General features: G+C 41.6%; 1 protein-coding gene across 12 annotated transcripts in view; it reads right to left on the bottom strand.

Moving 5' to 3' along the window:
- FMNL2 (formin like 2) overlaps positions 1 to 13,448 on the bottom strand; it is a 267,683-nt gene that overhangs the window by 88,189 nt on the left and 166,046 nt on the right. For all 12 annotated transcript variants that reach the window (XM_089520017.1, XM_089520020.1, XM_089520011.1 and 9 more), the window contains exons 4-6: positions 12,540 to 12,616; positions 5,220 to 5,303; positions 2,886 to 3,038 (exon numbers count right to left, since the gene is read on the bottom strand). In XM_089520017.1, coding sequence (XP_089376143.1) covers positions 2,886 to 3,038; positions 5,220 to 5,303; positions 12,540 to 12,616 — 314 coding nt within the window. The remainder of the gene's footprint in view (positions 1 to 2,885; positions 3,039 to 5,219; positions 5,304 to 12,539; positions 12,617 to 13,448) is intronic.

Genomic DNA, 13,448 nt, shown 5'->3' on the forward strand with positions numbered 1-13,448 from the left:
AGAATTTAAAAATACAATAAATTTTCTGATAATTTTTTGAACAAATCCCATGGGAGGATTCAGGGAGCTGTGGTGTGGAAAAGCAACTTTCCAATGGTCTGCTATCAATGTATGGACTCCTTTTTTCATTCTCTATTTCTTGCTAGTGATAATACAAAAAGAAAAACCCAAGGGAAATATCAATATCACACATGTTGGATGCATGGGAGAAAATCTAGCCATGCAACAGTAGTGTGTTTTTGCACTGGTAATTCTGCATAGCTTAGAGGGAAAATGATTAAGCAAGAAGCACTATGTGACAGCCACAGAACCATAAGCAGTGATGAACCTGCTGACATAAAGGACAATGTTTATCTCCCTTTCCCCACTGTACATGCATCTATCTTATAAACCCTAGGATTGGAGTATTTCCTATTGAACTTGCACTGAAAACATGATGTCATGATAAAACATAATCTACAGTGGATTTTAAGACAATTTAACATGGAGATGTCTGTTAAATTCAACGGCAGTACTGCCTGCTTCCTATACTATTCATAGATTTCTCCTGAAAATATGAAGCAGATTCATATATAAGTGACCACAGATACCAAGCAGCTCGTAAAGCAACAAAAAGCAACAGTTAGAATTTGATAAAGATACAAAAGTAATTATCTTTGATTTTCAAACTAACACTTCATCTCCTTGAAAATTTGTGCAGCTAATACTATCAGCAGGAAGACATATAATCTAAAATGCTGTACCTATATTTAAAATGCTATAGCAAATGATATTTGCTATAATCTAAAATGAATCAAAATTTAGGCAATGTTCTGTATGAAACTAAGAGCATTTGGGTGGCCAAGAAGGGGTCTCTGTATGTGTTGGTGCCAGACCTGCCAGCATTTACATTGCTTGTTTTCTCACTACATTCATAGCTTGGAAAAGTTAATTTTGTGACTGAAATCCAGCTGCAAGGGCCAACCAGAGTACAACAATTAAATCAATGAGAATTTGCTAAATTGTGTTGATAATTCACCTGCTGGGTCCAGCACTTGGATTTGGGCCCTGGACTGCAACTTTCACACCCTCCCAGCCAGTACAGCCACCCCCACACTGGAATTCTGGCATTTATAGTACAGGAAAAATAATTTTTCAAAGCTCTGTCCAGACTTTGGGTGCATGCACACAAAGAGGAAGTCTGCCTGTGCCAAAGTTCTGTTTTGGTAGCAGACAATTTTTAGTTATGAGGGAAGTAAACCAGGTTCAGCATATTTTTCCTCTAGAGCCAAGCCCCCTCATGTGTGATCAGTGTGTTGCGGGGTGTGTCTGTGTGTGTCAGATGAGGAGATGCAATGGGAGGAACAGGGCATGACCCATTCTCTGCCCATATGAGTTTAATCATGCAGATAGAACCGACTAGTTGAGAGGCCTATAGTCAGTGGTGTCATAATAGGGTGGGATCATCCCCACATGGGATGACACTGTCAGAGAGGATGACACTGCCAGGAAGGAAGATGCAGCAGTGCCCTCTGCACCTGCACTGGGCCACATCCTGGTAATCAGGAACAGCAATGGCAGGACTGGTAGCAGGTGCTGAAGTGTGTCTGTGTTGCTTTCCACCACCTTCATCCCACTGGCTTCCATTGCAGCTCCTTTTCCGTAGGATGAGGAGGAAGTAGAGGAGGATTCACCATGTTTATCCTTCTGGCCCTGACCAAGCCAGCCATGTATCCCCACAGGCAGCACCCGGTGCATACCATTACTCCAGCAAACCAAGAATGTAGAGGAGGGGATTATTTTGTGGGAGGACTTCTCTGAGTCTTGGTGCATGCTCTTGTGCATACAGAAACTGAGCACTGACAATGGGGTGGTTGTGTGATGTGGCACATGTGCATATGTGTGGACTCCCAATTCTCATGACAGCTGTCTATCCCCATCATGAGGAAAGTCCATGAGGGTGACACTATGAGTTACCACACTGGGTGACACCACTGGCTATCGTTACAAGAGATGCCACTGACTATAGTTACTCAATCCATGAGTGAAAGCACAATGAATAGCTTGCCCTAAATTGCAGGCAGGGCTGACTAGTTCCAACCCATGGCATTCATATATATGGCATGAATGTCTGCCATGAAAGGATCTTCACACATAACAGCTGTAGTCATTAACAATCACACTTATATACAGTGGGCCCTTGCCTTACGCGGGGGATGCTTGAGCCCCATATGCTCAAAGCCGCATATAACGCGGGTACACTATATAAATGAGTGCTACTCAGGCAGAAAGTCATGGACAGAGCTGACTGCAGTGGTCTTCTGTGTTGCTTTTACTCATAAGTATTATGCCTGAATAGGGCTTGCAACACCCAAAGAGGGCCATAGTAAATAACATAAGCAACAGCTCCAATAAATATACATTATATATTTTATTATAACACAGGATAATCTTTCAAGCCTATCTCAAATTAATTCTGTGTAATGTATATGTTTATGTGTCTATTTCTTTTATAAAATAATAAGAGCATTCGGAAGCACCAAGTGCTTCAGCAGTGTAATCAAGGAACAATTCATTGTGGCAGGACCTAATTGCTTTGGAGTTTCACAATATAAACAAAGAGTAGGGCACTGCCAGGGTCATATTAATTATTAGCAAGCAAAAGCTACAAAAATAAGAGCATTACACTCACTAAAATATACTTTCCTCATAGCAATATAAATACCCCTCCCAAGAACACGTGAATTTCATAAGCATGAAAGTTTCTTTTGTGTTTTTGCTAAGTGAATATCTTAATGTGTGAACACAATAACCATAATGACACTCCATTTTAAAATATTATGGCACAATTAAGGCAGTCTTCTTTCAGAAACACACTCCCCTTACAAATCCTCTCACTTCCTTACCTCAGCGTAGAATGCCTGCTAGACCGAGAAATACTATTTCCAACAGGAGAAGGCAAGTTACTTCCTCGATGAAGATCTTCAATGGAACGGCTCCAAGGTTTAGATTTTTCCACTGAATTTTCCATATTGTTTTCCAAGCTTTCAAAGTCAAAGCTGAAAAGGAAAGAAATTGAGATGTTAATGTTGTTGTTGTGCCTTGAAGTCATTTCTGACTTACAGTGACCCTAAGGTGAAGCTATTATATGGTGTTTTATGAGCAAGAGTTTTTCAGGGGGGCATTGCCATTGCCTTCCTCTGAGGCTGAGAGATTGTGACTTGCCCAAGGTTATCCAGTAGGTTTCCATGCCCAAGAGGGGATTCAAATCCTTGTCTTCCAGTATAGTAGTCCAACACTCAAACCATTACACCATGCTTGCTTTCCTGATTTCAATGTGGGTTTGGAAAAAACAAAACAAAACAAAAAGACAGAAAGATGAAAAGCATTTTCCCGTCCTTCTGCAGAACATCTGCAGATTTATTGTGTCCCAATAGATTACAGTCAATGATAAAATAACAGAGCAGACCATAAGATGTTTCCCCTTGAGCTGAAAAAAAGTGCTGGTTTAACATACATTTCACATTAAATTTGGATCTTGAGAAGCAGAAAAGGCCAACTGAGGGAAAGTCTTATCCTTTTCCTAACTTTAATATTGTATGACTTTTTGGTGGACACCTATTTTGTTTTGTTTTGTTTTGTTTTGTTTTTGCAGCAATACATGCTAAATCTCAGGTCTCCCAATTTTCATTTAATGAATCAGTAAGTGATATGTTCTTATGAAAGCTTTGGAAAGTTACATTTTTGGACAGCTCCTAGAACCTTTGATGACTGATTAGTAAGATGATTGAAGTAAGTTTTCCAAAACATGGTTCTAATTTAGCTTTAACAGTCAATATGCTATTGAGTATTCACCTTGATAACAATGGCCAAGACCAAACTCCACATATTGTAATACATAACTGTGATAACTATAGATTGTCTTTATATTTTGGTGCATCTTCACTGTTTGTCCAATGGTACAATTCTTTGCAAATGGAGCTACCAGAACTTGAAATTAGAGAAGCATATGTTGCAAGTAAAGTTGTGAAGGAAGTGTTTAAAATAAGAACATTTAAACTCTTCAAAGGAAGAACATTTTCCTGCCACATTTTTTCTATAAGTGTTACATTTAAAAACATGTAATTATTGACTGTAAACTTTATTCTAATTAAAATATAAGCCTAGTCATATTATTTTTTAAGAAACAATGGGGGGAAAACTCTTGTTCATTTCCAAAATCTAAAAATAAAGTCGCACTCCCATCCATTTTTGAACTTGTGGCCCTAATCCATAAGAACCACAAAAAAGAAGACGCTCCTTTGCCTGCTGCTGCATTCCTGAGTCATCAGAGCATCTGAAGCTGAAGAGAAGAGGTTTCTCAAAGCCAGTGAATATAAAGGGGGCACTGAACTTCTGTCCAGGCCAACTTCCTCTCTGTTCTGATGTCCAAGCCAACTTCCCCAAGTAGCAACCACTACCACTATCATCCTATAGAAACTACTCGGGCTTATTGTATCAGAGACAGAGAATGAGAAAGGAGAAGCATGACCAAGACATGCTTCTGCTTTCTCCACTTCTTCTGTACTATTTAAAGTGGAACATCTTGGTTTCACCACACAGTGTCATTAGTACTGTGCTGCACCAAAGATAGGATCTCATTCTGCAAGCTGCACCAGGAAAAACAACTGCACTGGGCAGGGTGGTCATAGAACCATCAGTGGCAGAGCATATGATTTGTGCACTGCGGGCCCAAATTCAATTCCTTCTCTCCAGTTGAAAGGATCTCAGGTAGGCAGTGATGAGAAAGTCCAATGCTCAGGACTCTGGAAAATTGCTGCCAATCATATTAGAAAGCAACTAAAGAGATTTGGCATGCAGCAACTTCCTGTGACACTCAGGAGGACTGGAAACCACACATAAGTTTGCTTTCCCTGCTTCTTCAGAACATCAGCATTGGATCTTAGTATATATTCCAAAGATATGGACTATCTTCCCTGAGTATAGAGTGGGCCTCGTAACAGTACAGAACATCCCAGGTTCCCAAACCTGCCACAACTCCATTCATATAGACATAAGGTGTGCAACATGGATCATAAAAAAGGAGATTTCTAGCAGCAACCTTCTGAAGACTTAGGGCCACAAGTGACCACAGTACATATATTTTTTTTCATCCTGCTAATGCCAACATATTTTAATACCCTTCCCTGCTTACCCCAACCCCCAAAACTCAATTAATTGGTAAACCATATGTTACTTACGTGACTGCATATTGTGCAAATGACAAATATTCTACCAAAACATCTAGGCCTTTATTTTCTTCATTCAAAAACTCCCTGACCCATCTGTTAGAAAAATCATTTAGAAAGAGATTAGCATATTTGTATTTGAGAAAGTCAATCTATTCCCCTCCCCTGCAAAACAACAACAACAACAAAACACAAATCCACACCTATGCAGCATGGAAAATATATTGTGTAAAAGCTGCTCACTCAGCATCTTTGCAGCAAGGACCATAATGGTGCCACCAAAACCAAAGAACTTCAAGAGTCCAACAAAATTGATCTTACCATTAAGCAGAGTGAGACAGCCCTCCTTGGAAAAATTTAGTGGCACTATTTGGTGACACCGCTGGAATTTTTCCATTTTGTGTGCATGAAAGCATCTCATTAACCATCTCAGTGTAAATATAGTGTCTCTGTGCTGTCCCTGGCTTTATTGTTTGAGAAAATTTGGGAAGGCAGCCAATTGATCAAACAATAACATGGAAGCAAAATCAGGTCAATTGAACTATGCCAAAACAATCCAAGATACATACTACACACTTGGAGGGGGGTAGTCTTCTACAGGGGTAACTGGACCGAATCATACCCAAAATAGCCCATGATATCTGACTATATTACTGTTTTCAAAAATAAATTTAAAGCCCCTGGGATGGCTCAAAATGTTTTTTACTTTGGCAATGCTGGGTATATTTAATAGTATTACACTTACCTAGTGATAACCTGTGTATTGCTTCTGGGCAAACTTAAATTGTCTATGATTAATAAAAAGCGGTTGCCCGACTCGGCGGGCTGACCGCTTTGCCGCTAGACGCAGCGAACGACTACAAGCCCCAGAGTGCTCTGGGGCTTGCCCCAGCTCCCTATTGGTGCGCGGGGTGAAAGGGAGGCCCTTCCGCCCCGCGACGCTCTGGGAGCTGGGCTCGGTGACCGGGAGTTCCGGTCCTCCAGGGCAGATGATTGGTTCAGCTGCCCTGGAGGAGGAGTCTCCTGGTCAGGTGGTACTGAGGGCGGGGCTTAGGCCTATATAGGCCGTGCTGCCAGAACCGGCCCTCAGTCGGCGCTTGGCTCCGGATGGTTAGGAGCCAAGCAGGAAGGGAGGAGGAGCTGAGCCTTCTCCCACCCACCCACCGCTTGGGTTTGGGTTTTTTGTCACAACTTTGGGGCGGCAGCATAGGCCAGGATCTGCACGGTGTGGTAACAGGGCTACGGAGCTCTGGTTTGGGAGTCAGTCGGGACCCGGGGGCGAATAGGGCAGGTGTATGGCCATTGCGGGGGCCATAACGCGAGAGCGCCTCCCGGTGACTAGGGGCTTAGTGAATATGTGAACGCATGGCAGAGATGCGGTCATACGGTGGTCCTTAGCCCCTAGGTCATCCCAATGCCTGGTGGGTGCCAGGTTGTGGTTAATCAGACAAACGTGGGGTTGTTTGATTTCGCAGATCCTGACCTCATGCTTTGTGCCAACCCTACCAATGGTTTGCTTAATAAAGTTGTGGCCTTTCCTCCAGCACGGTCTCCTGTGGTTATTCGGCAGCAGCATCTGAGGCAATAAGGAAACAATACATGAAAGTATACAACACGACTCTGGAGAAGCCTAAGTGCCTTTAAGGGGAATTAGTATAAGTTTGTGATGTCAGGGAAACAGAACTAGAGCTGATGAATTAAGTACCTAAGACTCCCACCACAGAGCTGTATGTGTGTGCCTTCAAGACACCTATCAACTGACAGCAACCCCATGAATTTCATATGTTTTTCTTAGACTAGACATAATCAGATGTGTTTTGTTATCACCTTCCTCTGAACCACAGTAGCTGGGGTTGACAGTCTCACATCCAAGTACTAACTAGGACTGACCCTGCTTCGCTTTCAAGAACAGACAGGATCTGGCGCTCTATTATCACAGAACTACAGGCTTTCTAATTAAAGGAATCTAGTATTTATTTATTTATTAAGCTTATAGTCTGCATTTCTGCCAAATACTGCACTTAAGGCAAGTAACAAATATTCACAGCAATACAAACAACAACTAAGAAATACCTAAGTAAAAAGTTCCCTTCAACTATAATTCAACTTGGATGGCAAAAATCACTCTGAATAAAAAAGAACAATAGGTCAGCCTAACCTCTCGTGGATGTGCTCTTGGAAGTGCCTACTGAGAAAACGTTCTCTCTCTTGGGTAAGAATACAAGCAGCACAGCAATTTAATCATTCTAGATTGGTTGCTGTTCTCAATCTACACGTATGAATTTTATAGCCCCACAAGCTTCATAAAGCCAGTTATAAAGCTTTATAAAGGCTCCCTGGATTAATACTGATTGTGGACTTTTCTATATATACATAATAATATTATTATAATAATTAATTGATTTGATGTTTCTGGCACATTAGCCTCTAGCAAACTTTGAGATACACAACTGCAAGTCTACAACCAACAGAATATGTCAACTTTTTAAAAATTATCCTTCATTTTTGCTCTTGCAACAGTAATACAAAAAGAAAATGTTAACAGAATTCTTCAAGTGACAAATGCTCACACAAGGGCGAGTGGCACTGCAACCCCAGTCATCCTTCACTACTGACTATGTTGGGTTAGGAGTGGCAGAGCTGTTCAGGGTTGTGAGGGAGCTCACTCAACTCCCTCCTGCCCTGAACCATATTTTGGAACCATCCAAGGCCTGCTGTGACAAGTTTAACAACTTCTTCGTGGATAAAATCTCTCGGATAAGAGCTGATCTCGCCGCCAGTGTTAGTTCAGATCCTAGAGTAGAGGCATCCAGAGCTTCCGTGGACTTGGTTATACTGGATCAATTTGAGTCTGTTAGTACTGAGGATGTGGACAAGATCCTTCGGAGCTTTAGGAAGACGACTTGTTCTCTTGATCCCTGCCCTTCATGGTTAACAGCTCAAGGGGGAGTGGTTGTTACAGAGATGTTACACTGCATCATTAATTCATCTCTTAGGGAAGGGCAGTTTCCATCTACTCTGAAGACAGCCATAGTAAAACCTTTGTTGAAAAAGCCCTCCCTAGACCCCCTAATTCGGAACAATTATCGGCCTGTCTCACTGTTACCATTTCTGGGGAAGGTGATCGAGAGGGCAGTTGCCTTCCAGCTCCAGGGGATCTTGGATGAGGCTGATTTTCTGGACCCATTTCAAACTGGCTTCCGGGCGGGCTATGGAGTTGAGACTGCCATGGTCGCCTTAGTCGATGACCTCCGTCTGGGCATGGACAGGGGTAGCGTGTCCCTGTTAGTGCTCTTAGACATCTCAGCGGCCTTCGATACCATCGACCATGGTATCCTTCTGGAGCGCCTGAGGGAGTTGGGAATTGGGGGCACTGCTCTGCAGTGGTTCCGTTCCTACCTCTCGGGTAGATTCCAGATGGTGGAGCTGGGGGACTGTCGCTTCGATAGGAGGGCCCTTACATCTGGGGTCCCTCAAGGAGCGATTTTGTCCCCCATGCTATTCAACATTTACATGAAGCCGCTGGGAGAGATCATCCGGAGACACGGGGCGAGGTGTTATCAGTACGCTGATGACACCCAAATAGTCTTCTCTGTGTCTCCGACTGATGCAGTGACTAAGGATGGCATCTCTCCTCTAAATGCCTGCTTGGAGTCAGTAATGGGCTGGATGGGGGAAAACAGACTCAGTTTGAATCCAGAGAAAACGGAAGTACTGGTGATAGGTTCTCCTGGTCCGGGGAAGGAAATTGTTCCACCTGTCCTGAATGGGGTCACGCTCCCCGTGAAGGACACAGTTCGCAGTCTGGGGGTGCTTCTGGACTCGTCACTCCACCTTACATCCCAGGTGGACGCGACGGTCAGGAGCTCCTGTTATCAGCTTCGGCTGATACGCCAGCTGCGTCCCTACCTGGGCTGGGCTGACCTTGAAACCGCGGTACATGCTTTGGTAACCTCTCGTTTGGATTTCTGTAATGCGCTCTACATGGGGCAACCCTTGTACCAAACTCGGAAGCTACAATTGGTGCAGAATAAGGCTGCTAGACTGGTCACTGGATGCCCCAGGGCCAGTCATATAACACCTGTGTTGGAAGACCTCCATTGGCTGCCCATTCGCTACCGAGCGCAATACAAGGTGTTGGTTATAACCTATAAAGCCCTAAATGGCTTGAGCCCAGGATACTTGGAGGACCGCCTCTCCCCGTATAATCCGCCCTGCACTCTCAGGTCGGGCGGGAAACATCTGTCTATTCCGAGTGCACATTATAGTGCAACACAGAGGGCATTTTCTACCTCAGCCCCTAGATTATGGAATACCCTGCCCGTCGAGCTCCGCACCGTCACCTCCCTTGAGGGATTTAAGAGGATGCTAAAAACTTTCCTCTTCCGCCAAGCTTTCCCCCAATGAGCTTGAGTTGTAGAATTCTGTTGTTTTATTGATTTGGTATTTTGTGGGAATTGATGTTTTTATATGGTCTTAGATGTTGATATTGATGTTTTTATCGTTATTCTTCTTGTTTTAATGTTGTTTTTAACTGTACACCGCTATGATCTTGTATAAGGAATAGCGGTATATAAGAATAAACTATCATTATTATTATTATTATCCTTTCCATGTAGGAGGTGTTAGGTTCGATTCTTGAGAACTCCAAATATTGTTGGGAAAGAGAATATGAGCCACTGTCTGTAGACAATACAAATGCAGTATAAGGTGTTCCCAAGGAAGGGAACTGTATCATTTATCCTTTGTCTGTGAAGAAACTCAGGGCAGTATACCTGGCATTTCTGATCTACTTTTAGTCTCACAACTTCCATTGTATTACAATGATTTGCCAGTATATGAAGAATGTTATGAAGAGGAAACAACATTTTTTCTAACAGCCAATTTCACAGGTTTAGTACCGTTTGCCAAATGATGACCACTCATCCAGTTTTGAGCTGGAAAGGAAACCATGAGTTAACATTTGCCTTAACATTATGAAGTGATCATATACACACATGCATGCACATACACACACACACCTCTACCTGGCAAAAACTGGAAAATCCTGGAAACAAGCTGAAAATGATTCTAAGAAATTTCACAACATGGGAACTTGTAACCTTATATTAGTTAACCAGTTTTTCCAAGAAAATTTTCTTAAGTGAAAAGTGATATAGAAGTATGATGGTTAGTGCTCTGTGCCTCCCACCCTCTTGCCTGAAAATGGCAATGAGCTTACAGCTTGAGAGAGTAATAGATACAATCATTGAACAAAATTTTAGATGCCACAACTAATGTGTTTTTGTTTGTAGGCCGCTTCTGGGAGAAAGGCGACATAGAAATTAGCTTGTTTCAAATCTCATTTGTGGATTATTCTCGGGCTTTGCTTGAAGATAACGTATTTTAAGATAAAATGTAAAATGCCACAATTTAGCAACCAAACATTTGAGTTCTTCAGATCACTTATTTCAGATGGATGTTAAACAGCCTGGCAGTATGGTCTGTAGGGAGAATCTGGGCTATCCTGAAACCTGTTATTGAGCTTCAAACCTATACACAATTTCTTAGGAACAATCTCAATACTAACATATTGTTGACTGCAGTATCAGTCAGTGTCTTACAATGGAATGCTCTCATCTTGAATTATGGTGAGAGCATGGATCAGATCCAGGAACTCTGAGTGTAGCAAATGTTTCACTGCATATATATATATAAGGACACTTTTTCAATTCTAAAATGATTAATGTGCCTAGGTACACATAAGCTGCAAACAATTTGCTCAAGCTGTTAGTGACTAAAAGGGGGAGACTTACACAGCAGACACATATGACTTCAGAGTCCTAATGAACCTAGCAGAAGGAGTCTCTAGCTCCAGTCACAGTGAACATCTGGCATCATATTTGGATAAGTTGTAAATTTTGCTTGGCATTTTCAAATCATTAGCTCTCTTCCAAAATGAAAAAAGATCTGTGTGTCTGTCTGTGTGCGTATGTGTGTGCTACACACATGCCCTCTTCTGTAAATATTGGGTTTGGGGGGAAATAATCCTAGAACCTGAAGATCAGCCAATGACAAAACTTCTGCAATAACTTGCAGACTTCTCTGGCATGTCATCTCAAAGACACTGCCTAAACGTTAAGCTTCTCAGCCAACTATGTACAGTACTAGCAATGTTGGCTTAGCTTTGGTATTTCATGGTCAATTTCACTTCAAATAGAGTTTACACAAAGCTGGGAGACAGAATAAGATGGTGTCAGAGAAAACTACCATTTTTAAAAATAATCCATTTATGGAAGATCTATAATGTAAACATACTTAAATGAATGTAAGCATATTTAAAATGCAGCTCTCCTTTGAAGAAACTTTGCTGAATGCACTCTCCCTTAATTTTCATTGTGTGAATAATTACCAATCCAGGTTCCTTGGGGGAAACCACAGCAGTGGTTTCCACATTATGAACCAGGAAACCCTAGAGGTACTCAGGGGTTTATTAAAGGTTTCTTGGAGAGAAGTTCAGTAATGGCAACCAAGGTACTAATTTTAAAGTGTTTTAATGTGGTGTTTTTAAATTGGTTTTAACCTTTTTGTAAACATTTTAAATTTGTTGTTATGGAAGCCACTTTGGGTCCTGTCCTGGGGAAAAGGTAGCATATAAATAAAGTAAGTAAGTAAGTAAGTAAAGGTACCCAGAAAGACAGTTTACATGAGAATGTTCAAGATACTAATTTTAACATATAGTTCCTCTGCTGGCCTAGCCAAAACCAGTGTACACCCCAAAATCTTCCAGAATTCTCTCCAGCACCAAAAGCGCATGAAGCCTTTTTCATAGCGGATATTTATAAGCTCTTCAGCAGATGAGTCAAAACCAGAAAAGGCTGCCTGAAGGCAACAGGCTTGAAAACTACTCCTGGCAGATCTATGCCAATGGAGTGATTAACCTGGGAAAAAACATTCAGGGGTAGCTGTGTTGACCATTTAACAAATACAAACAAAAATCCATCAATGATACCTTTATTAGCCAACCGAAATGCACAATATTCTTGTTATAAACCTTCGAAGCTCAATGGGCTTCTTCATCAGGCAAGATGTTACAAACCAAAGGAGGGGAAAAACAATTGGAGATGTTAGTCAGATGCATGCATGTTGTTTCAGTCCTTAGTAAAGATGTACAATATACTTGCAACAAGTATATTGTGCATTTCGGTTGGCCAATAAAGGTAACCTAGGAAGGTTTATGCCAGTGTCGTTTGTCCAAATGCCATTAAAGAAATAAAATAAAACAAGATAAGCTAAGGTAAGATAAAAAATATGATAAAACATAATAAAATAATAAAACAAGAGGAATCTTACCCAATATGATTGGTTCTTAAAGATATTTCTAATTCTCGTAAAACTTGTGTAGATTCTTGAACTCTTCTCCTAAATTTCTATAATTTACACAGAGAGAAAATAATAAGTATAATAGTTAAATTATAAAATGGTATATAAAACCATTAAAAAGCATAGCAATAGCATCAGCAAGTACATTTCTATACCACTTATCAGTGCATTTAAGTACTCTCTAAGCGGTTTACAACGTGTAAGCTAATTGCCCCTAACAAGTTGGGTATTCATTTTAGCGACCTACAGAAGGATGCAAGGCTGTGTGGACCTTGGAGCCCCTGGCTGGGCTCAAACTCACTACCTTGCGGCTGTGATTGGCTACAGTACAGGCATTTAACCACTGTGCCACCAGAACTTGTGTCACATGCCTGACAGAAAGCAGAAAAAATCATTACGACACAGTGTAAAATATAAACCCCAAAGAAGTAGACTGCTAGTCAACCAAGCAGCAGAATATGCTTTTAAACCCTCAATTTTTTCCAATATGTTGTGGTACATAGGAAGCAAAGTCAAATGCATTATACGTCCAGCACATTTGGAATGGAAACAATATCTTTTCTCAGACTGTTGTTCTCATGCCACATCTTCTAATAGCCTGTCTTGAGTGTTGTTCATAAAGTAACAGAGGAGGTTACTTCAACATATGACCATTGCAGGATCAAAACTACAGATCTGAATGTACCAGATAATCCACACACAACTGATAAATTCCTCCACATTGATCCTGGGATGATACAGATGATTAAGCTCCTTAGTGGTAGAAAGCGCAATTCAAAAAACGTGGGCAGTTTACAGACCACCCTTTTGGGGTGGCCTGTTCCTGCCCCTTTCCCCGCCGGATCAGGGCCTCAGCTGTCACAGCGGCAGCTTCTGAGG

The sequence above is a fragment of the Sceloporus occidentalis genome, unplaced genomic scaffold (assembly GCF_023333645.1).
Source record: "Sceloporus occidentalis isolate IW3139 unplaced genomic scaffold, rSceOcc1.0.p SCAF_4, whole genome shotgun sequence".
NCBI lineage: Eukaryota > Metazoa > Chordata > Lepidosauria > Squamata > Phrynosomatidae > Sceloporus > Sceloporus occidentalis.